This window comes from Bufo gargarizans, chromosome 1, assembly GCF_014858855.1.
Source record: "Bufo gargarizans isolate SCDJY-AF-19 chromosome 1, ASM1485885v1, whole genome shotgun sequence".
NCBI classification, from domain to species: domain Eukaryota; kingdom Metazoa; phylum Chordata; class Amphibia; order Anura; family Bufonidae; genus Bufo; species Bufo gargarizans.
The window spans coordinates 538,183,223-538,204,605 of record NC_058080.1 but is presented as its reverse complement, the minus strand read 5'-3'; the positions used below and the strand labels follow the sequence as shown (position 1 = coordinate 538,204,605).

Here is a 21,383-nt window from a genome sequence, read left to right as displayed (position 1 = left end):
TCCACTTAATAACATGGAAAAGTTTAAACAAAAATCACTTGAAAATGTTTTACATAAAAACTTGATTTAAACCCTAGGTTATTTTCTGACAACGCATTTCCTTTAAAATGGAAAATACAGAAGTAGGCCTCCTTGGATAGTCTAAGACAAACTAGTTTCATGCAACATCAACTCAATAACCAAGCCGATACGTGCAAACAAAGCTTTATGTCTTTATTTTGGAAATGCCCTTTTGCATCGCAAAGCCAATGCATGTTACATATATCATATGTAATAGATAGGTTATTCATAAAATAATAATAATAATAATAATAAAATACTGCCAATAACACCTTGCTTGCAGAGCAAAACCTAAAAGATGGCATACGTGTTTTATTGTTACTGCTTTCATAGGGCTCTGCTGACAGGATGTGGTTAAAGCTTAAGTATCAATGTAACTGCAAGGACATTTTTTCATTATGAAGGCAGTTTCTGTTTAAATACTTTGTAGTTAACATTAGAATAAGAACATGTCATACACAGTAAAAGGTTACAAAGACTCATACTGACTGCCACATACAAAAAAATAATAATTTTTTGGCAAAACGTTTACTTTCTACATTTGTGCATGTGAAAAGTTATGAAGTAACAGAACAAAATAAATTAACCTGGAGAATTTACATTATAAAATATGCCTATAGTGTCCTATGTAAATGGTATTTAACAGTGAATGCCCTATATTATTGACCTCATACCAACAGCTAATGCTGGGTATCGGAAGGCAAAACAACCACTCCAAAATCTGACCCTCACAGCCAAATGGTGGAGAACATTCAGAAATAGCTGCAGAGTAACCTGTGAAGGTAACAGGGAATGTGTACCAGCTAAACACGCTCTGTTTGGATCAAAGTGGATTACTTGCTAAGAATTCTGGACCACCATTCCTAAAGTGGTCTTTCAAGACAGGTTACTGGTAAATTATCGGCTCTCCACTTTTCTCCTTTAAGAAGGCATGGTGTTTTGCTAGCATAATTCAAACTTCTATAACACAAAGTGCTATCGTATTGCCGACATGGAATTATAAAACTAATGGATTAAGTAACACTGACATAGCACATGTGCTACAAGGTCTTATCCCAAAAAAATCTAAATCGCCTTAGCTTCTAGGTAAAAAAAAACTATTAGGGTGTTGAAGTGTCCACCTATAATGAGAAGCCATTGGAAGATTCTTTCCATGAACCAAAGATCTGAGTGGAATGACTGCAGAAAAACAAATATAAAAGAAGATTTCAGGACATCTACATTTTACAAGATGTTAAAATGCTAAAGAGTCCAGATGAAGCTTGTGCAGTACTTTGGAGTAGTGGGAAAGCTAAAACTTCATGTGCACTGGAATGAGAAGCATCCATTTCAATACTAGAAAATTTAACAACAAAAAATAAAAAAATTCTGAATATTAATATAACCCTTCTGGGAAAGCACCTGCGGAAGGAAGCATGTACCGAGCCTGGTATGTGGCTTGTGAAGATATTTGAACAAAGTTCCTTAAAGAGACATGGGATATGAAGTCCAAGGTTTTGTGCATGACATAGCCTGGGAACATCTCAGCAGCTATATCCCAATTGTGGTCAGTCCACTGCTGCATGTACAGTGTTCCTATCAGTCATTTACAGCTCTCATATGTCCAAAGGCCAAGAGCTGAATGTAGCAAAACATTCACATGTACTGTCACTAGTGTTCTAGGCACGGAGAACAGGGGACAATCAGCAATTAAAAGGCAGCAGCTTGGATGGTTGCACAAAAAGTGCATTTAGTGTGTATCCCTTTACCGTTTACTACTGTTTGTTTATGATGGTGGTCAGAGCATCTGTAAGGAACGCACACTGCTAAGGCACTAGCAGAACATCAGCAAGAATTAAAAACTGATGTAACCCACTGCATTCATCTTTTTGCTTCCACGGCCTTGGCACAAGCTGCATCCCGAAATACTACAATCGGAAAATGGGATGACCCTTTGCTCACGGATGTGTGTGTCAGAGTCTTTCTGGAATATCGGTGAGATCTGTTTTAAGATGCTGGGCAGTTAAGACACTTCTACCACTCTCACATCATATGAATGGCAATGCTTGTGTCCACAATTGCTCAAGGAAATTCCATATGGTGGTGGAGGTCTTGACAGACATAAGCAAGAGTCAAGTTCAGGTTTCAAAGTATTTGTAGATTGACGTGACGTACGTCATGAGACACTGCCAGTCAGGACGCTCAGTTCGTACCATTTCATTTATGTCCTGGAAAGAGAAAATGTAAAAGGCTTTAAATAAAAGAGAAAATGACAAAAATTTAAAAATTAAAATAAAAAGTAGTTATCAGAATAACTCACCAGCGTAGATTTAATGCCGACACTCTCAGCTGCTTGGAACGCCAGAGTGAAATTTCTCCTCTATGAAGTGAGGGGGAAAAAAGGACGCTAAGTCACAGACTTCTTGGCAAGTCATATCTGGTTTAAAGGTGATGGACTCGTATTTCTATGTACTACAACAAATACACATCAGTCAACTAGATACCTTGTCTTGGTTGCTCAGCTCTTGGTATGGGATGTGGGCAGGAAGATAGGTGTGCAATAAAGCGCAGAATGCAAGCCCATCATTCCAACTGCTGCTGAAATTCGTGATATCGATATTCTGCAAAACATAAAGAATGCATAATGATCTAAAAAGTAAAGGATGAATGCAAAGTCTAGTCTATAGGCTAATACCCATTTATACCATCAGCAACAAAGAAAAGCAGATGAACTGCTTAATGGTGGGCGGTGTAAGTACTTATGGCCTGCACCATTCATATATATGGTGCAGGTTTAAGCTGTCTGCCAGGGCAATCAGGCAACAGAATGTCGGATGCATGGAAGTCACAAACGCTGATGGGCACTTTCAAAAAGAGAGGATCCACCCAGAACAAGGCACAAAACAGGACTGAACTCAAGATCTTACGTTTGCTTATTTATTTCGATCTTCAGGACAACATTCAGGGTCTTTCTACAGGACCCTGAAGACAGAAGCAGTTTTCATCTTTTATCAAATAGACTGGTACTCATTGAGTACAGTCAGTGTATGTAAAAGAGGCCGTGGTGGTCAGGTGACCGCCATCATTGCCGGGATGCCAGTATTAGGAGGCTGCTGCTGGGTCTAAGTAGACAGCTTCACTGCAATTACTGTTTAGCTTTCCGTTCTTCTGATCCATCAGAAGAAGAGAGGAAACATTTTAAAAAACAGGATCCTATTGCATCAGTTGTCATCTGTTTGAGCCATTTCCATCTGAGATCAGTTTTTTTTGATGAAAAAAAGTCCCTAATGTGGTACTTTTTTTTTCCTGTCTAAAAAAAGGATCTCAGACAGAAATGGTCCAAATGACAACTGATGCAACAGGATCCTTAAAAAAAGAAAAAATGCATCCTCTGCATAACGGATGCAAGGGGATACTTTTAATTTTTTACGAATGAGAAGAACGGAAATCTTGATGAAATGGTGATAAGAACTCAGTCTAAGGCCTCATGCACACGACCGTTGTGTGCACCCGTGGCCGTTGTGCCGTTTTCCGTTTTTTTCTGCGGCTCCATTGACTTTCAATGGGGCCGTAGAAAACTCGGCTTGTGCACCGTTTTTACACCGCGCCCGTGACCCGTGTTTCGAGGCCGTGAAAAAAATATAACCTGTCCTATTTTTTTCACGGCCAACGGTTCACGGGCCCATTCAAGTCAATGGGTCCGTGAAAGAACACGGATGCACACAAGATTGGCATCCGTGTCCGTGATCCGTGGCCGTAGGTTGCTTTCATACAGACGGATCCGAAGATCCGTCTGCATAAAAGCTTTTTCTGATCTAAGTTTTCACTTCGTGAAAACTCAGATCCGACAGTATATTCTAACACAGAGGCGTTCCCATGGTGATGGGGACGCTTCTAGTTAGAATACACTGCAAACTTTGTACAAGACTGCCCCCTGCTGCCTGGCAGCACCCGATCTCTTACAGGGGGATATGATAGCACAATTAACCCCTTCAGGTGTGGCACCTAAAGGGGTTAATTGTACTATCATATTCCCCTGTAAGAGATCAGGGCTGCCAGGCAGCAGGGGGCAGACCCCCCCCGCCCCAGGTTGAATATCGTTGGTGGCACAGTGTGCCAACCACCATCGCCCCCCCCCTCCCTCCCTCTATTGTATTAAATCGTTGGTGGCACAGTGTGCCAACCACCATCGGCCCCCCTCCCTCCCTCTATTGTATTAAATCGTTGGTGGCACAGTGTGCCAACCACCATCGCCACCCCCCTCTCCCTCTATAGCAGTAACATTGGTGGCAGTGTGCGGTCTCAACAGTAGAAGATTCATACTTACCTGCTTGCTGCTGCGATGTCTGTGAACGGCCGGGAGCTCCTCCTACTGGTAAGTGACAGTTCTTTAGCAATGCGCCGCACAGACCTTTCACTTACCAGTAGGAGGAGCTCCCGGCCGGACACAGACATCGCAGCAGCAAGCCGGTAAGTATGAATCTTCTACTGTTGAGACCGCACACTGCCACCAATGTTACTGCTATAGAGGGAGGGGGGGGGGGGCGATGGTGGTTGGCACACTGTGCCACCAACTATTTAATACAATAGAGGGAGGGAGGGGGGGCCGATGGTGGTTGGCACACTGTGCCACCAACGATTTAATACAATAGAGGGAGGGAGGGGGGGCCGATGGTGGTTGGCACACTGTGCCACCAACGATATTCAAACTGGGGAGGGGGGGGGCTGCCCCCTGCTGCCTGGCAGCCCTGATCTCCTACAGGGGAATATGATAGTACAATTAACCCCTTTAGGTGCCGCACCTAAAGGGGTTAATTGTGCTATCATATCCCCCAGTAAGAGATCGGGTGCTGCCAGGCAGCAGGGGGCAGTCTTGTACAAAGTTTGTAGTGTATTCTAACCTGAAGCGTCCCCATCACCATGGGAACGCCTCTGTGTTAGAATATACTGTCGGATCTGAGGTTCACGAAGTAGCTCATATCCGACAGTATATTCTAACATAGAGGCGTTCCCATGGTGATGGGGACGCTTCAAGTTAAAATATACCATCGGATTGGAGAAAACTCCAATCCGATGGTATAAAAACTCCAGACTTTACATTGAAAGTCAATGGGGACGGATCCGTTTGAAATGGCACCATATTGTGTCAACATCAAACGGATCCGTCCCCATTGACTTGCATTGTAATTCAGGACGGATCCGTTTGGCTCCGCACGGCCAGGCGGACGCCAAAACGACTTTTTTTTCATGTCCGTGGATCCTCCAAAAATCAAGGAAGACCCACGGATGAAAAAACGGTCACGGATCACGGACCCCGTTTTTGCGGGCCGTGAAAAAAAACTGTCGTGTGCATGAGGCCTAACTGGGGACGCTGTTTGAGGGACAGACTATATAAAAAAATAATACATTTAAAAAAAAAAAACACACAAAAAGACAGTCCATGCCCCAATTATACAAAACAAATCGCAAACAAAAATAGTCTAACACTAGGGTAACAGCTTACTACAATTTGTAAAATTCTAAAAAAAAAGCTAAGATTATGGGTTAGATTTATCAAAACTGGTGTAACGGAACACTGGCTTAGTTGCCCATAGCAACCAGATTTTACCTTTCATTTTTCAGAGCTCCTCTGGAAAATAAAAGGTGAAATCTGAAACTAAGCCAGTTTTACACCAGTTTGATAAATCTCCCCCTTAAGTATAAAAAAAAAAAAAAAGAAAAGGAGAAAAAGAAACATGCATTTTTCACGATGAAAAATTACCAAATTCATCATGTTGAAAAAGACCCCAAATACCCTGGGGGAGAACTGGCTTCAGGATCAGATAAGGCACATTTTGGAAGGCTGAATATTTTTGTGGGTATTGTATTCACTGCTTTTTTTCTCATGAAGAGATGCATATGTTCATTCTTAAGCTTCCACATTCCGCAGATAGTGGCTTTTTTTGCGGATTAGATGCTGTCCCATTCACTTCTATGGGGCCCTTTTCTTCCATTGCACGGCTCAGTAAAAAAAATGAAACATGTCCTATACTTGTCAGTGAAAATCAGGACATGGCCCTAATAAAGTCTAGGGATCAGAAAAAAAAAAACCTGAATGCAATCTGTTTTTTTGCGGACATGCTGAACTGTCCGCAAGAAAAACGGATCAGCATTTTTGCGGACAGGATACGGCCGTCTGAATGAGCCCTTAGGAAGATGAGAGCTGCATTTACACACAGCAATGATCTCTTCTGTATGCTCATCCCCATAGAGAATCATTGTTACTGGGCTGCCGATCTCTCTGTACACAGGCCGATCTGCTGCACAGAAATGATCATTTTAAAGGCCGGCTGAAAGACAGGAACACCCAATAAACTAGTGTTGACTCATTCTTCAGGTGATCAGTGGCACCTTTTACACATTCCTGATAAGTGGCCAGATTGCCGTCCCATGTAAAAGGACCATCACTCTATTTTAATGAGCAAGTGTGATTTTATTTTGTTGTAATGCTTGTTTTGTGTCTACGTATTTCAAAAACATTTCTGCTTTAAAGGATCTGCAGTGACGTTAGATTCATTCCACTCTCCTGTACTTTACATACATAAAAAGGGGGAAACAAATGACTATACTGTATATCCATGAAGCACAAGTACAGTATGTCCATGTGCAGTAGAGACAAAGCTGAGTGATAATATTTGCCTGTTATACAAAGGAATCTCCTCAGTGGAGCAGGAAGTTCCCTCCCGCTGTCCATGTCTTCTCTACCCCCGCCTGTCCCTGGGTCAAATTCATTTCTGGGAAGAAACTAAAATAATACCAATAATAATAAAGAATTCATTTCCTGACTCTAGAACTGCTGTACGTGCTGAGGCGCGCACACACAATAGCTATGACCTGCTTAATCGGGGAGTCCAGCCTAGGAATCACATTACCCGGCAGATTCCAGGACACAAAATCCAGGATTTGCTAATATTACTAGCACACAGAAAAGGGTAGACTGTATTAGCTGGAGAGATTATTGCATGAATTTTCATAAAAATGTTAAAATTTGAGCAACTATCCTTATGTGTAATAACGTACAGCGATCAATCGTTCCTTTTCCATCGATTGGATCTTTCAACCTGTAGTAGTCACCACCACATACCCTCGTCTAACCAGAAATCAAAAGGAAAAAACCTTACTTGCCTTTTAAATGTCCTGATGCTCCAGCAATGAAGCACCTGACGCTTTGGTTCCCACTGGACCTGCAGAGGTCACGTGCCGTCCATCGTTCATATGACCGATGCAGCCAATCACTAACCTGGAAGTCACATGCAATTTATGCACATGTGTCCACTGAGGCCAAGGACTGACTGCAGCAGTGAACGTCAAGTGACTGCTGTAGATCTGGCACTGAACGGATATTTAAAAAGGAAGTATTATTTTTTTTTTCTTTATTTCATACTGCCTCCTGCTCTGTTACAATAATTAAATCTCAGAAAGCCCCCTTTAATCTGTATCCATATGCTGAACAGTAAGGCTACTTTCACACTAGCGTTTGATCGGATCCGTTCTGAACGGATCCGATCATAATAATGCAGACGGAGGCTCCGTTCAGAACGGATCCGTCTGCATTATATTGGCATATAAAAGCTAAGTGTGAAAATAGCCTCGGACGGATCCGTCCAGACTTTCAATGTAAAGTCAATGGGGGACGGATCCGCTTGAAGATTGAGCCATATTGTGGCATCTTCAAACGGATCCGTCCCCATTGACTTACATTGTAAGTCTGGACGGATCCGCACGCCTCCGCACGGCCAGGCGGACACCCGAACGCTGCAAGCAGCGTTCAGCTGTCCGCCTGTCCGTGCGGAGGCGAGCGGAGCGGAGGCTGAACGCCGCCAGACTGATGCAGTCTGAGCGGATCCGCATCCATTCAGACTGCATCAGGGCTGGACGGAAGCGTTCGGGTCCGCTCGTGAGCCCCTTCAAACGGAGCTCACGAGCGGACAGCCGAACGCTAGTGTGAAAGTAGCCTAAAGCATGTTGCATAATTTGTAGGTGACCAACACATTCCCAGATGTATCGGTCTACTCATAAGATTTGTCAGACCTTCAAGGAACACATAGTAAATGTATTTTTGCTTGTATAAAGAAATCTTGGCTTAATTACATTGTGAGAATATTTAACAACATTTAATGAGAAATGGAAAAAAAAAAAAAAGACATAATGAAGAACAGATGAACTTTCCCCAAATTGTGTTAGAAAAAGTCCAAGGAACGTCACTGTGTTCTTTGAGAAAAGAACACAGACACAAACCCATGCATCTTAAGTGTCAGGCAAAAGCCAAGAAGACACTGAACCTGGGTAGGAGACCTCTCTAAGAGAGCGAATGAGATTTGAGAGATTCGAGTACGAGAGCAATTTATCGTTCACAAACAAAATCGTAACTTCCTTAAATTTTTGTAATAGATTACAATTGTGCTAATATTGCTTAGTCAGCACAAGATACAGTACATGGCCATATGAAATGTCACCAACTGAGAATTCAACTCTTATGGTATTTTGATCATGGTCTTTATACTGGCCACACACACACACACACACACACACACAGATAGAAGATACTTTTTCTGGTGCCATTTAACAATCCGAGATGTTCTCATCAGAAAGATGTTGTGACACTGGGACGTATAACCATTTTTGATATAACTGCCAATTTATCAAAGGGGCATCAAAAGCACTGTGTGACAATTTTTGTGCATGTCCACAACACCTGTGTAAAAGATAAGAAATCCCAACACTGGCAGAATGGACACTATTATACAGAATTATCACACCTAGATAGTCTCCATGGTTACAGACTACAAACAAATTTGTCCGTAGTCTGCAGGGAAAACAAGCCTTAACACCATGACTGCCCACATAACAGCTGATCATGGGAACTTCCAGCAATGGGATCTCCTATGGTCCCAGGGGAAATAGAGTCTATAAAACACAAGGAGCCAGGATGTTTATTCTTCCCGATCATATAATTTTGTAGTGTCTACACCATCAACTTATATTTTGCCCACACATCTGGAGAAGCCCTAAACAACTGAGGTCTGAGTATGCAGTTTTCAGTACATAGTATCAAGAACTAAGATAACGTTTCTATGAGGTTAATCTTCTAGAACATCTATGCAAACCTCACAGCTATTCACAACACAACAGAAACATTACACAATGGTACACACAAAAAAAACAAAAAACATGAAGATGTAACAAGTACTGACCGTCACATCTGCGAGGGTCAGATGATGCGCAGAAAATAGAAAAGAACAGACCTGTACAAATATTCTAAGACACAAAAGGTAAAGCCTTGTTCTAGCATTTTTGTGAGACGACCGGTTTCACTCTGCAGATGACGTGTAGGCTAAGAATACTGACCACAAAAGGCTAAAACAGGACTAGGATGAAAGAAGCTTCTGTAATGTTTGGTGCAATGCCTTTATTTGCCAGGAAGTCACACGACCTTCATACCAAAAGTATAGCATAGTATCTCATTATTTAATTGATCAAATCCACCCACCTCACAGACAAATCTCCAGTAAGTGCTGGTGAGGAAATGATAGAAAAGATGGAATTCCTTCTCAAGATTAAGAGGACTAAATGTCACGTGATGTCACTGTAAGTCTCTTGTCTCCTTCCACAGTTAATGGTTACTGAGACTATAATTACTGTAGGTCTTTAAAATGAGGATGGTCACGCAAACTAAGTTAGGCTACTTTCACACTTGCATTCAGAGCGGATCCGTCTGGGGTCTGCACAGACGGATCCGCTCCTATAATGCAGACGATGGGATCCGTTCAGAACGGATCCGTCTGCATTATATTGTAGAAAAAATTCTAAGTGTGAAAGTAGCTTCAGACGGATCCGTCCAGACTTTAAAAATTGAAAGTCAAAAGTCAATGGGGGATGGACCCGTTTGAAAATTGAGCCATATTGTGTCAAATTCAAACGGATCCGTCCCCATTGACTTACATTGTAAGTCTGGACGGATCCGTTTGCCTCCGCACGGCCAGTCGGACACCCGAACGCTGCAAGCAGCGTTCAGGTGTCCGCTTGCTGAGCGGAGCGGAGGCTGAACCCTGCCAGACTGATGCATTCTGAGCGGATCCGCGTCCACTCAGAATGCATTGGGGCTGGACGGAACCGTTCGGGGCCGCTTGTGAGAGCCTTCAAACAGAACTCACAAGCGGAGCCCCGAACGCTAATGTGAAAGTAGCCTTAAATGTGCATAGTACTAACAGGGGTTGTCCAGGCAGACTCTGCCACCTCATCTGATACAATTGCACACTGGGCAAGTCTTTTGCTGAGGCAACCATTCAACGCTCAGCGGGCTTGGGTCCTGTTCTGATGAATGGGACCCATGCACCATACGCGGTGGCCATCAGACAGTTGCTGTGGCAACTACCCCACTTAGAGAGCGTGACAGCCATGCAACCAACATCTGTGGATTCAAATAGCATTTGCTAATTCTTTCCTGGTCCTGGACAGATGGAGCTACATGTATCCCGGTAACTATCCTTCATCCGCTCTCAGGAGAGAGAGTGCTGCTTAATAACCCAGGGACTAATTAACCAACCTAACAGTCTGCCTACGCTTCTTCAGGGTCAAATCCACATTTACATAACCCAACACGGCTGATATGTGAAAACCGTTCAATAACAAGTAGGAAAGTAATTAGCCTTTACTCAGGCACCTTCGCCCTACTATGCTTACCGGGTAGCCTTCAGTTTTCTTCTGACACCATTTCAGCAAAGCATTCCTCTTCGAGCCACCATATTCCCTTGCAAGAGCTGACAAGGGGTCCTTCCTCTCCTCCCTATATACAAATGTATACAATAATTGTAAAACAAGAGATAATAAAGTATAACAAAGGAAATTAAATGCAGACATGAGAACAAGCAGAGTGCAAAAACCAAGAAGCAAAGAAAAGTCCACTTAATTGATACCCCACAGTCTGTATAGAACTTGCGCTAATGACTTGCATTCTGGGAAGTGTAGCCTTCACACCAGGTACTGTACGGCAATCTGATGTGGGGAAAAAAACTAACTCCCAGAACACAGCGGAGCACAGAATATTGCATTTCAGAAGCTCAGCTAACCTGTTAAGGGTGTGTCTGTTGACTGTTTCCAATAGCAATTGTGAATGCATCTCGGGTCTATAATACAGGCTGTAACTCAGGGTAAGTACAAGATAAGTAATTCAATGTATTTGCACAATGACTGAACTTTTTATGTATATTATTAATATATATAAAACTTTAAAATCAGTAATTAAACAGCGAAAGTACACTTTAGGCAATGTTCACACAAAGTAATTATTGCAGATTTGCAATAGGAGTGAAATTTTATAAAACCTCAAACTATGTATGTTTATCACAGACGTCTTCCAGATTAGTAGCAAATTTTACACAGTGCAATGTAAAGGGTAAAATCTGCTACTACATAAAGTAGATGTAATATATTCAGAGTCTACTTTTACATATGCACTGCGGTTTCATCGTATCCGACATAGCTGGATAATCCGATAGGGCAGGTGCACCGTCAGACCTCATCGACTCTGCTGGGATCTGGCAGGGATAAAGCTAGTTTCGATTTGGCCGGACAAAAGATGATGGTCGAACTCATTTTTGTCCAATCGAGTCCTAGCACTCATTTCGGAAACCAACCGGATCCCTGCCAGGTCCCATTATAGTCAATGGGCTCCATACCCACATATGCAAAACTAGCCTTAGACAGCAGTGGAGGATATCTGCTGCATGTGCAAATGACCTTTCATTGTACGAAGCTACTGTACATAACTGAACACACAACATGAAACATACGAATGTGACTCAAAAATGATCCGTAATTTATTTTAATCAACTTTCAGAAAGGGCAAATACATCATTTTTAGACCTAGTCGCCCTGCTTTTTAATACACTTTTTCCATCTGTCAACAAACATAAAAAATGTTTTAGACTGAGCTGTGAGCTACGAATGCACCGCCGTCTTCACCTCTTCATCAGATGTGAATCTTTGTCTTTATGGGGCTTCTTTGCCATATTATCTACCGTAACTCCAACAGAATCTGTTGTCACGAGTGTCTGTCTTCTTCAAGGTTGACGCTTGTGTGACTTCCCAGGAACTGCTCTATTCATTAATACACGCTTCTTTGCAACAATATACTTTTTCTATACTGTGCACAAAGTCTTTAATAAATATTGGCACCAGACACCCTTAGACCACAAAAAAAATAAAAATTACTACACGTTGCTCTTCTTTCTTGAAAATCACAAGTGGGGCAGCCATTGCTTCTTGAACAACAGTTACAATTGACGTAACATGCAAAAACCTGAACAGAGGTAACTAGGGAGAATTTGTTGAAAAACTAAGAATTTGTCTTTTTTGAAAGTTGATGAAATTCTACAACCAGAGTGCGGATAATTTTTGACTCACTCTTGTATATCGGATCTGCTCATTTTCAGTATATCTATATAATGAGCCGAACTATTTAAAAAAAAAATAGCCTGTTCTACCTAGACCAGCAAATCGGAAGATTCACCTGACTACCATGGATACTACATACACTATATAATGCATCATTTAACTTCAGGGGAGATATAAAGGCTAGAGGTAAAGAGATCAGCAAGGTCAATACCTAATGCGGTTTCGAGCAGTTGGCGTAACAGATGCTGTTGGAGAGGAAGAAGTGAGAGAAAGTTGCGGTGAGGATGAGGTCATTGACATCAAAGTAGAAGGAGAACCCCCATCTGGCACAGTGATGTCACGTTTCAGTTCCTCACTGCTGCGGCGCGACACTGAAAGAACAAAGATGAATGTTCCAGAACAAAGAAATAAAAGGAACAACTTTACATGTGGCACCGTATTAGACTTTTACAATGGAACATGATAAATTAAGACTAGCAGAAAATAAAATACTCCTCATCAGCAATAAAACTCTGCTTGATAGTGAAAATTTATACCGCCGTTTTATTAACACACATCTGCTTTACATTGTAAATCAGCACCATGAGGGATCCCAGACAAGGAGAGGAAGGGGACAGGAAATCAGTATGGACGTTCAGGTCAGACACTTCCTCCCCAATATTGTTATTAATATCAGGCAGGAAGTAGAAAAACAAAAGAATAGAGTAAATAACAAAAAAAAAAACCTGAATGCTAATGTAGGACGTGCAAAGTGACAGATATTATATAGTGTAGACTTGCAGAATAATGAGAGGTGATTTTCTAGTCCTAGTTACTTACCAGACAGCATGTGCTTTTTATGGATTATGCCTATATCATTTTTTACAACTATTTTTTCGGTGGAAATTGCTGTCATTAAACACATCAATGACCCCACCTATATAAAAAACATTTTTGCTTTTAAAGGGGTTTTCCAGGACTTACTTACTGATGACCTATGTTTAGGATAGGTCATCAATATCAGATTAGCACCTTATGACTCCCAACCCCCCCACTGATCAGCTGTTTTTAAAAGACCTGGAACCAGAACTACTGTTCACTGTGTAATGGCCATTCCTGGTTACTGCAGTGCTGCTCCCATTTAAGTGTATGGAGCTGTGTAGTTCCAGCCCTGGAGCTTATGAAAACAGCTGATGGACTGCTGGCACCCAGCCAAACCCCCACTGATCTGGTATTGATGACCTATCCTACGGGTAGGCCAGCAATGTGCTAGTCCTGGAAAATGTTCATTTACACATAGAAAGCAAGTTTTTGGCTTTACCAGCGATAGATTTGGTACTGTCCATGGCCTGGACCCTTGGTAAGGAAGATGCAGTTCTGGCACTGGAGGCTGCTCTTAGCAAATGATCTGCAGACAATACAAACTCTGATTACACATGGCAATGATTAACCTTACATAATGTTCCTACAGTCCTAATCCTATAGGAAAGGAGAGAAACATTTTTGTTGTGGAGTTTATTGGGGATTCAGCACCATGGGTATAGTTCTTCCCAGTAGGGGACTAATGCTAAGTAGTTGAATTAGCTATGAAGAAAGCAGATTTAGTGATCTTCCACCAGATATGGAACGGTATCCACAGTTATATCCAAGCTGGAGCTTTGGGCTTTCCAGAAGAGCCTTCATCAGGACGATCTCCTGTAAGCAGTTCCAGGAAGAACTACTGCTGTTACCATGAGGTAGACCCATATTAGACAAGGAATGGACTCCTAAATGGAGAGAACCGATGATAGGGCTTATAAAAATGTAAAAATATGTATCCAAAATATCCCCAATGTTGAGTATTAGTCTGGGGATGAAATTATGAGATCTGATCTAGGATTGAATGCAGACTTGAAAACGTCCTGTTAAGAAGCAAGGAAAATTGCTCCTTACTGGAGAAGAGAGTCCAAGCCTCGACTCGACCAGACTGGAACAAAGACTTTGCAATGCTAAGCAAGCGTCTCCAAAAATGGTTTGGACCTGGTGGATGATCTTACTATGGATTGGAAGGACTTGTCTAAAAGTTTCTGAATCACCAGACTACTTCCCGCTTTCAGGAATAAAAGAATACTTGAAAAAAACACTGGATACAGAGTGAAAGGACATTTGCTTTTATTAGGCTATTTGACGTGCTAATAGTGGATTTTAAATAAATGTGAATAAAGATTAAAATTTTACTCCAATTAAGACATCTAAAAATAAGGATTGTGCAATGTCTGTTCCATTGCTGAGTTTTTTTTAGTTAATTCTATTGTGTCTGTTTGGAAAGACATTGTGCCGATTTTGCCTTGAAGACGGCTTCATCGACGGCTTCTCATAAAAACAAAAAACAAAAACACACATGCCAGATATCGCCAAGTACAAGTGCTCTGCTATCTCCGGCAGTCCCATAAAGATGAATAGAGCAGCACACTTATTCCATATCCACAGGAGGATACCTTTTACAACCCCTTTAACTTCCTTACCAGAATAGAGTTGTCAAGAAGGTCCCTAAATCAAATCTGTCACATAGAGTCTGAGTCAGACAGCCTTGTACAGTATATGGCAGCAGAACAGAGGGGGGAAAAAAGCAGTCTGGTTTGAGAGCTTGCATTTATACAAGCAGGCAAATAACGCGAGTTTGTGAGCGTTCGCGTGTTTGATTTTTAAGTGTGTGTTTGTATTAAGTGTGTGACTTTATATTATGTGACTTGAGATTCAGGGACTACAGTAAGTTAAATTCTTATCACGTCACTATATTGTATTTTTCTCTTTTCTTGCGTAATCCCCATTTAGTATGTGTTCCATTATTAAAAGCGCAGTCCAGTGCACATCTTGTCTAATGTATGCAGTCCTGGAACAGCTGTTTGAAGGTGCATATGCCCGTTTGGAATCACACATCGAGTATCTAAACGGGCGAATTTCAACACTGAGAAGCGTTGACAATTTGGAAAAGAGTTTGCTGCTCACTGAGCAAGCACTCTATGGGGTAGATGTGGGGGTGGTAGCGAGGAGGCTCGGGAAAGTGAGGTAGCTAGCTGGGTAACAGTTAGAAAGAGGGGCAGAGGGAAGAGTGCCAGGGAGGCTAGCCTAGCCCTGATCTGACTAGGGTTGTTTCGATACCAAAATGTTGTTTTCTTTTCGATACCATAAAAAAGTATTGCGATACTCGATAAGATTTGCTACCACACGAAAAAAATAAAACACCAAAAAAGCCGAGTGCATTCTGCATTTTATGGAACATTCGGCCCATAATTGAACAGTACTATTCTATTTTTGGGGGGGGGGGGGGGCAAGGTTTTTATTTTTATTTTTTTCTGTTATGGTGTTCACCGCATAAGAGTTTTTTTTAAATATTTTAATAGTTTGGACTTTTTAAACGTGGCAATATGTAAAATATTTATTGTTTATTTTATATGTAAAATTGGGAAAGGGGGCGATTTATACTTATTAATTTGGTGTTGTTTTTTTTTTTTACTTTTTTGTTTATTAACTATTGTAATAACTATTGTCCTATTGACCCTTGTCCTATTCACCCTAATAGATCTCTATTAGGGTTAATAGGACTTTACACTGTCCCTGCTGCCCTGTGCATAATGCACACAGCAGCAGGGAGCTTACCATGGCAGCCAGGGCCCAGTAGCCTCCTGGCTGCCATGGTAACCGATCGGAGCCCCAGGATTGCACTGCTGGGGCTCCGATCACAAGCTGCCACTGCCACCAATGAAGAGGGGACCCTGTGGCCACTGCCACCAATCATTTTAATACTGGGGGGGCGCACTGCACCACCAATGATAATTAACCTTTAATACAGATACAGGAGGCAGGTACCGCCCGCCTCCTACTTTAATTAGCACATTCATTGGTGGCAGTGGTGCTGGCAGCTTCAGGGCCCGCTCACTTCATTAGGCTCAGAGCGGCTGCGTCATACCCTCCCTCCTCTTAACTGTCTGCGCGTGCGCCATAATAGAAGGGTCTTGTATAGAAAAAAAAATGAACATCCTGATATCGAATCGATACTGGCATAAAAGTATTGATTGGGCCTCGAAAGTTCGATACCCGAAACAACCCTGCATCTGACACACCCCAACAAGTTTGCTCGGTTGGCAGATGAGGGGAATGCCAGTTCAGGGAGAGCACTGCTGTAGCCAGACACTTCCTCTGCCAGTCCGAGGGAATGTCAGCTCAAGTAAGCAGGGGACCAGGAGAGCAGGACAGGCCAGACAGGTGCTGGTAGAGTGGGAGACACCATTATTAGGGGTACAGATGGGGAAATCTCGTCGAATGGTGTGTTGTCTTCCTGGCGCTCGAGTTCGACACAACGCGGATCGGGTTGACAGATTACTGGGAGGGGCTGGAGCAGATCCAGCGGTCATGGTCCATATCAGAACCAATGACAAAATAAGAGGTAGGTGGAGCATCCTTAAAAATGACTTTAGGGATTTAGGTCAAAAGCTTAGGGCAAGGACCTCAAAAGGTAGTATTTTTCGAAATACTACCGGTACCACGAGCCACACAAGAAAGGCAGCGGGAGATTAGGGAGGTTAACAAGTGGCTCAAGAACTGGTGTAGGAAGGAGGGGTTTGGGTTCCTGGAGAACTGGGCCGACTTCTCTGTTGGCTACAGGCTCTATAGTAGGGATGGGCTGCACCTCAATGGGGAAGGGGCAGCTGTGTTAGGGGAGAAGATGGCTAGAAGGTTGGAGGAGTGTTTAAACTAGGAACTGTGGGGAGGGTAATTACGTTATAGGATGGGAAGATAGTGCAGATAGAGACCGGGTGCAAGGTAATGGGACTGGGGGAGAAATGGAAGGAGGGATTAGAACAGCTCAGAAGGAAAAGTGTAGGGTACAAAATATACATAAACATCTTAAATGCATACTAATGCCAGAAGCCTGACTAATAAAACTAATGAACTTGAATTAGTGATGTGAGAGGAGGACTATGACATAGTGGGAATAACTGAGACATGGCTGGATGATAGCTATGACTGGGCGGTTAATGTACAGGGTTACAGTCTGTTTAGAAAGGATTGTCAAAACCGGAAAGAGGGGGAGGGGTTTGCCTTTATGTAAAGTCCTGTCTAAAGCCCACAGTCAAAGAAGATATAAGTGAGGGACATAAACATGTGGAGTCACTGTGGGTAGAAATACATGGAGGCAAAAACAATAATAAATTACTAATATGAGTTTATTATAAATCACCTAATATACCAGAGTCCACAGAAAATCTACTACTAAACGAGATAGACGAGGCGGCAGCTCATAATGAGGTGGTTATTATGGGGGACTTCAACTACCCAGATATAGACTGGGAAACAAACTTGTATATCTCATAAAGGAAACAGGTTCTTGGCAATAACCAAAGACAATTACCTCTCCCAACTGGTTCAGGACCCGACCAGAGGGACAGCCATACTGGACTTAGTATTAACCAATAGACCTGACAGAACAACAGACGTGCAGTTTGGGGGACACCTGGGAAATAGTGACCATAAAAGTAAAAACCTTCCAATTATCATTCCAAAGAGTGTTCCTTCAGGGAGGAACAAAAATAGCAAACTTCAAAAAAGCTAAATTTAGCCAACTAAGAGAGGCCATAGGCCTAACTAACTGGGACAAAAAATACAGCCACAAAATGGGATATTTTTAAAAGCATCCTAAAATCTTATTGTGGAGGTACATACCTTATGGGAATAAAAGGTTACAAGGAAAAAAAACAAAACAATGTGGATAAATAGAACTGTAAAAGCAATAAATGAAAAAAAAAAAAAAGAAATTTAAAATCACAAAAACAGGGGGGTAGTGAGGAAGCACTGAAAAAAAAATAGAATATGTAAAAAACTAATAAAAGCAGCCAAACTAGAGACCGAGAGATTAAGTGCCAAAGAGAGCAAAACACACACTAAAATGTTCTTCAATTATATAAATGGTAAAAAGTATGAATCTGAAGGTGTCGGCCTTCTACAGAGTAATGAGGGGGGAGTTGCAGAGAGCGATGAGGAGAAAGCAAAGCTATTAAATGTTTTTTTCTCCACTGTATTCACTGAAGAAAATAAACTGTCAGATGAAATGCAGAATGTAAAAGTTAATTCCCCATTAAAAGTGCCCTGTCTGACCCAGGAAGAAGTACAGCGGCATCTTAAAAAGATTGTTTAGTTGAGAGAAGAAATCAGACCAAATTTCAAACGGTGCTGATGCAGAAGAAGGACTCTGTGCTGAGACGTTAATCTTTTATTCAAAAGGTCTACGCGTTTCAGGGGCGAACTGCCCCCTTCATCAGGATAATAAAACTTTTTCACTTTGTCCTGATGAAGGGGGCAGTTCGCCCCTGAAACACGTAGACCTTTTGAATAAAAGATTACCTTTATGGTAACGTCTCAGCACAGAGTCCTTCTTCTGCATCAGCGCGGTTTGAAATTTGGTCCGATTTCTTCTCTCAACTAAACCTGCTTTATCCCATTGACCGTGAGCTATGGAAAAAGGGCATAGACCAAGGCAGCAGATGCAGACCCATCCCTGCAACCTGGACGGGAATATTCCAGCAAGGCGAAACATAGGTGTTGTGACTTGTCACAACCAGTGTATTTCTGTATTACTGTTTGTAAGGTTCTACACACGAGGCGCTGCCTCCTTTTGTTTTTTCTCTTCTATATCTTAAAAAGATTAAAATAGACAAATCGCCAGGACCAGATGGCACACACTCCCGTATCCTAAGAGAATTAAGTAATGTCATGGCCAGACCCTTATTTCTGATATTTAAGGACTTTATACTGACAGGGAGTGTTCCACAAGATTGGCGCATAGCAAATGTAGCGCCAATATTTAAAAAGGGTCCAAAAACAGAGGCTGGAAACTATAGGCTTGCAAGTTTAACATCTGTCGAGGGTAAACTGTTTGAAGGTTTTCTAAGAGATGCTATCTTGGAGTAACTTAATGAAAATAAGCAAATAACGCCATATCAGCATGGCTTCGTGAGGGATCGGTCATGTCAAACTAATTTAATCAGTTTCTATGAGGAGGAAAGTTCTAGACTTGACAGCGGCGAATCAATGGATGTCGTATATCTGGACTTCTCCAAAGCATTTTACACTGTACCAGATAAAAGGTTAGTATATAAAATGAGAATGCTTTGACTGGGAGAAAATGTCTGTATGTGGGTAAGTAATTGGCTCAGTGATAGAAAACAGAGGGTGGTTATTAACGGTACACACTCAGATTGGGTCACTGTCACTAGTAGAGTACCTCAGGGGTCAGTATTGGGCCCTATTCTCTTCAATATATGTATTAATGATCTTGTAGACTTGCACAGTAAAATATACATTTTTGCAGATGACACTAAACTGTGTAAAGTAATTGACACGGAAGAGGACAGTATACTACTACAGAGGGATCTGGATAGATTGGAGGCTTGGGCAGAGAAGTGACAGATGAGGTTTAACACTGACAAATGTAAGGTTATGCACATGGGAAGGAATAATGCAAGTCACCCGTACATACTAAATGATAAATCACTGGGTAACACTGACATGGAAAAGGACCTAGGAATTTTAGTGAACAGCAAACTAAGGGCTCTTTCACACTTGCGTTGTACGGATCCGTCGTGTACTCCATTTGCTGGAATTACACGCTGGATCCGGAGAAACGCAAGTGAACTGAAAGCATTTGAAGACGGATCAGTCTTCAAAATGCGTTCAGTGTTACTATGGCAGCCAGGACGCTATTAAAGTCCTGGTTGCCATAGTAGTAGTGGGGAGCAGTATACATACCGTCCGTGCAGCTCCCGGGGCGCTCCAGAATGACGTCAGAGAGCCCCATGCGCATGGATGACGTGCCAAGCGATCACATCATCCATGCGCGTGGGGCGCCCTGACGGCACTCTGAAGCGCCCCGGGAGCCGCGCTGACGGTAAGTATACTGCTCCCCCGCTCCCCACTACACCTTACCATGGCAAACAGGACTTTAGCGTCCTGACATCCATGGTAACCATTCAGAAAAAGCTAAACGTCGGATCCGGTAATGCGCCGAAACAACATTTAGCTTAAGGCCGCATCCGGATTAATGCCTTTCAATGGGCATTAATTCCGGATCCGGCCTTGTGGCAAGTGTTCAGGATTTTTAGCCGGAGCAAAAAGCGCAGCATGCTGCGGTATTTTCTCCGGCCAAAAAACGTTCCGGTCCAGAACTGAAGACATCCTGATGCATCCTGAACAGATTTCTCTCCATTCAGAATGCATAGGGATAATCCTGATCAGGATTCTTCTGGCATAGAGCACCGACGACGGAACTCTATGCCGGAACAGAACAACGCAAGTGTGAAAGAGCCCTAAGCTGTAAAAACCAGTGTCAGGCAGCTGCTGCCAAAGCCAATAAGATAATGGTTTGCATCAAAAGGGGCATAGATGCCCGTGATGAGAACATAGTCCTACCACTTTACAAATCACTATTCAGACCACACATGGAGTACTGTGTACAGTTCTGGGCTCCTGTGAACAAGGCAGACATAGCAAAGCTGGAGAGGGTACAGAGGAGGGCAACTAAAGTAATAACTGGAATGGGGGGGGGGGGGACTACAATAACCTAAAAGATTATCAGCATTAGGGTTATTCACTTTAGAAAAAGGAGGACTGAGGGGAGATCTAATAACTATGTATAAATATATCAGGGGTCAGTACAGAGAGCTCTCCCATCATCTATTTATTCCCAGGACTTTGACTGTGACGAGGGGACATCCTCTGCGCCTGGAGGAAAGAACGTTTGTACACAAACATAGAAGAGGATTCTTTACGGTAAGAGCAGTGAGACTATGGAACTCTCTGCCTGAGGAGGTGGTGATGGTGAGTACAATAAAGGAATTCAAGAGGGGCCTGGATGTATTTCTGGAGTGTAATAATATTACAGGTTATAGCTACTA

General features: G+C 42.4%; 1 protein-coding gene across 4 annotated transcripts in view; it reads right to left on the bottom strand.

The window, feature by feature from the left end:
- Nucleotides 1-579: 579 nt before the first annotated feature.
- Nucleotides 580-21,383, bottom strand: part of SPECC1L (sperm antigen with calponin homology and coiled-coil domains 1 like) — a 66,690-nt gene continuing 45,886 nt past the window's right edge. For 3 of the 4 annotated variants that reach the window (XM_044275505.1, XM_044275501.1, XM_044275502.1), the window contains exons 11-17: nt 13,775-13,861; nt 12,686-12,845; nt 11,148-11,216; nt 10,762-10,864; nt 2,544-2,660; nt 2,360-2,419; nt 580-2,267 (exon numbers count right to left, since the gene is read on the bottom strand). In XM_044275505.1, coding sequence (XP_044131440.1) covers nt 2,178-2,267; nt 2,360-2,419; nt 2,544-2,660; nt 10,762-10,864; nt 11,148-11,216; nt 12,686-12,845; nt 13,775-13,861 — 686 coding nt within the window. In that variant the 3' untranslated portion in view covers nt 580-2,177. The remainder of the gene's footprint in view (nt 2,268-2,359; nt 2,420-2,543; nt 2,661-10,761; nt 10,865-11,147; nt 11,217-12,685; nt 12,846-13,774; nt 13,862-21,383) is intronic. The other variant, XM_044275503.1, reaches the window with a different exon arrangement.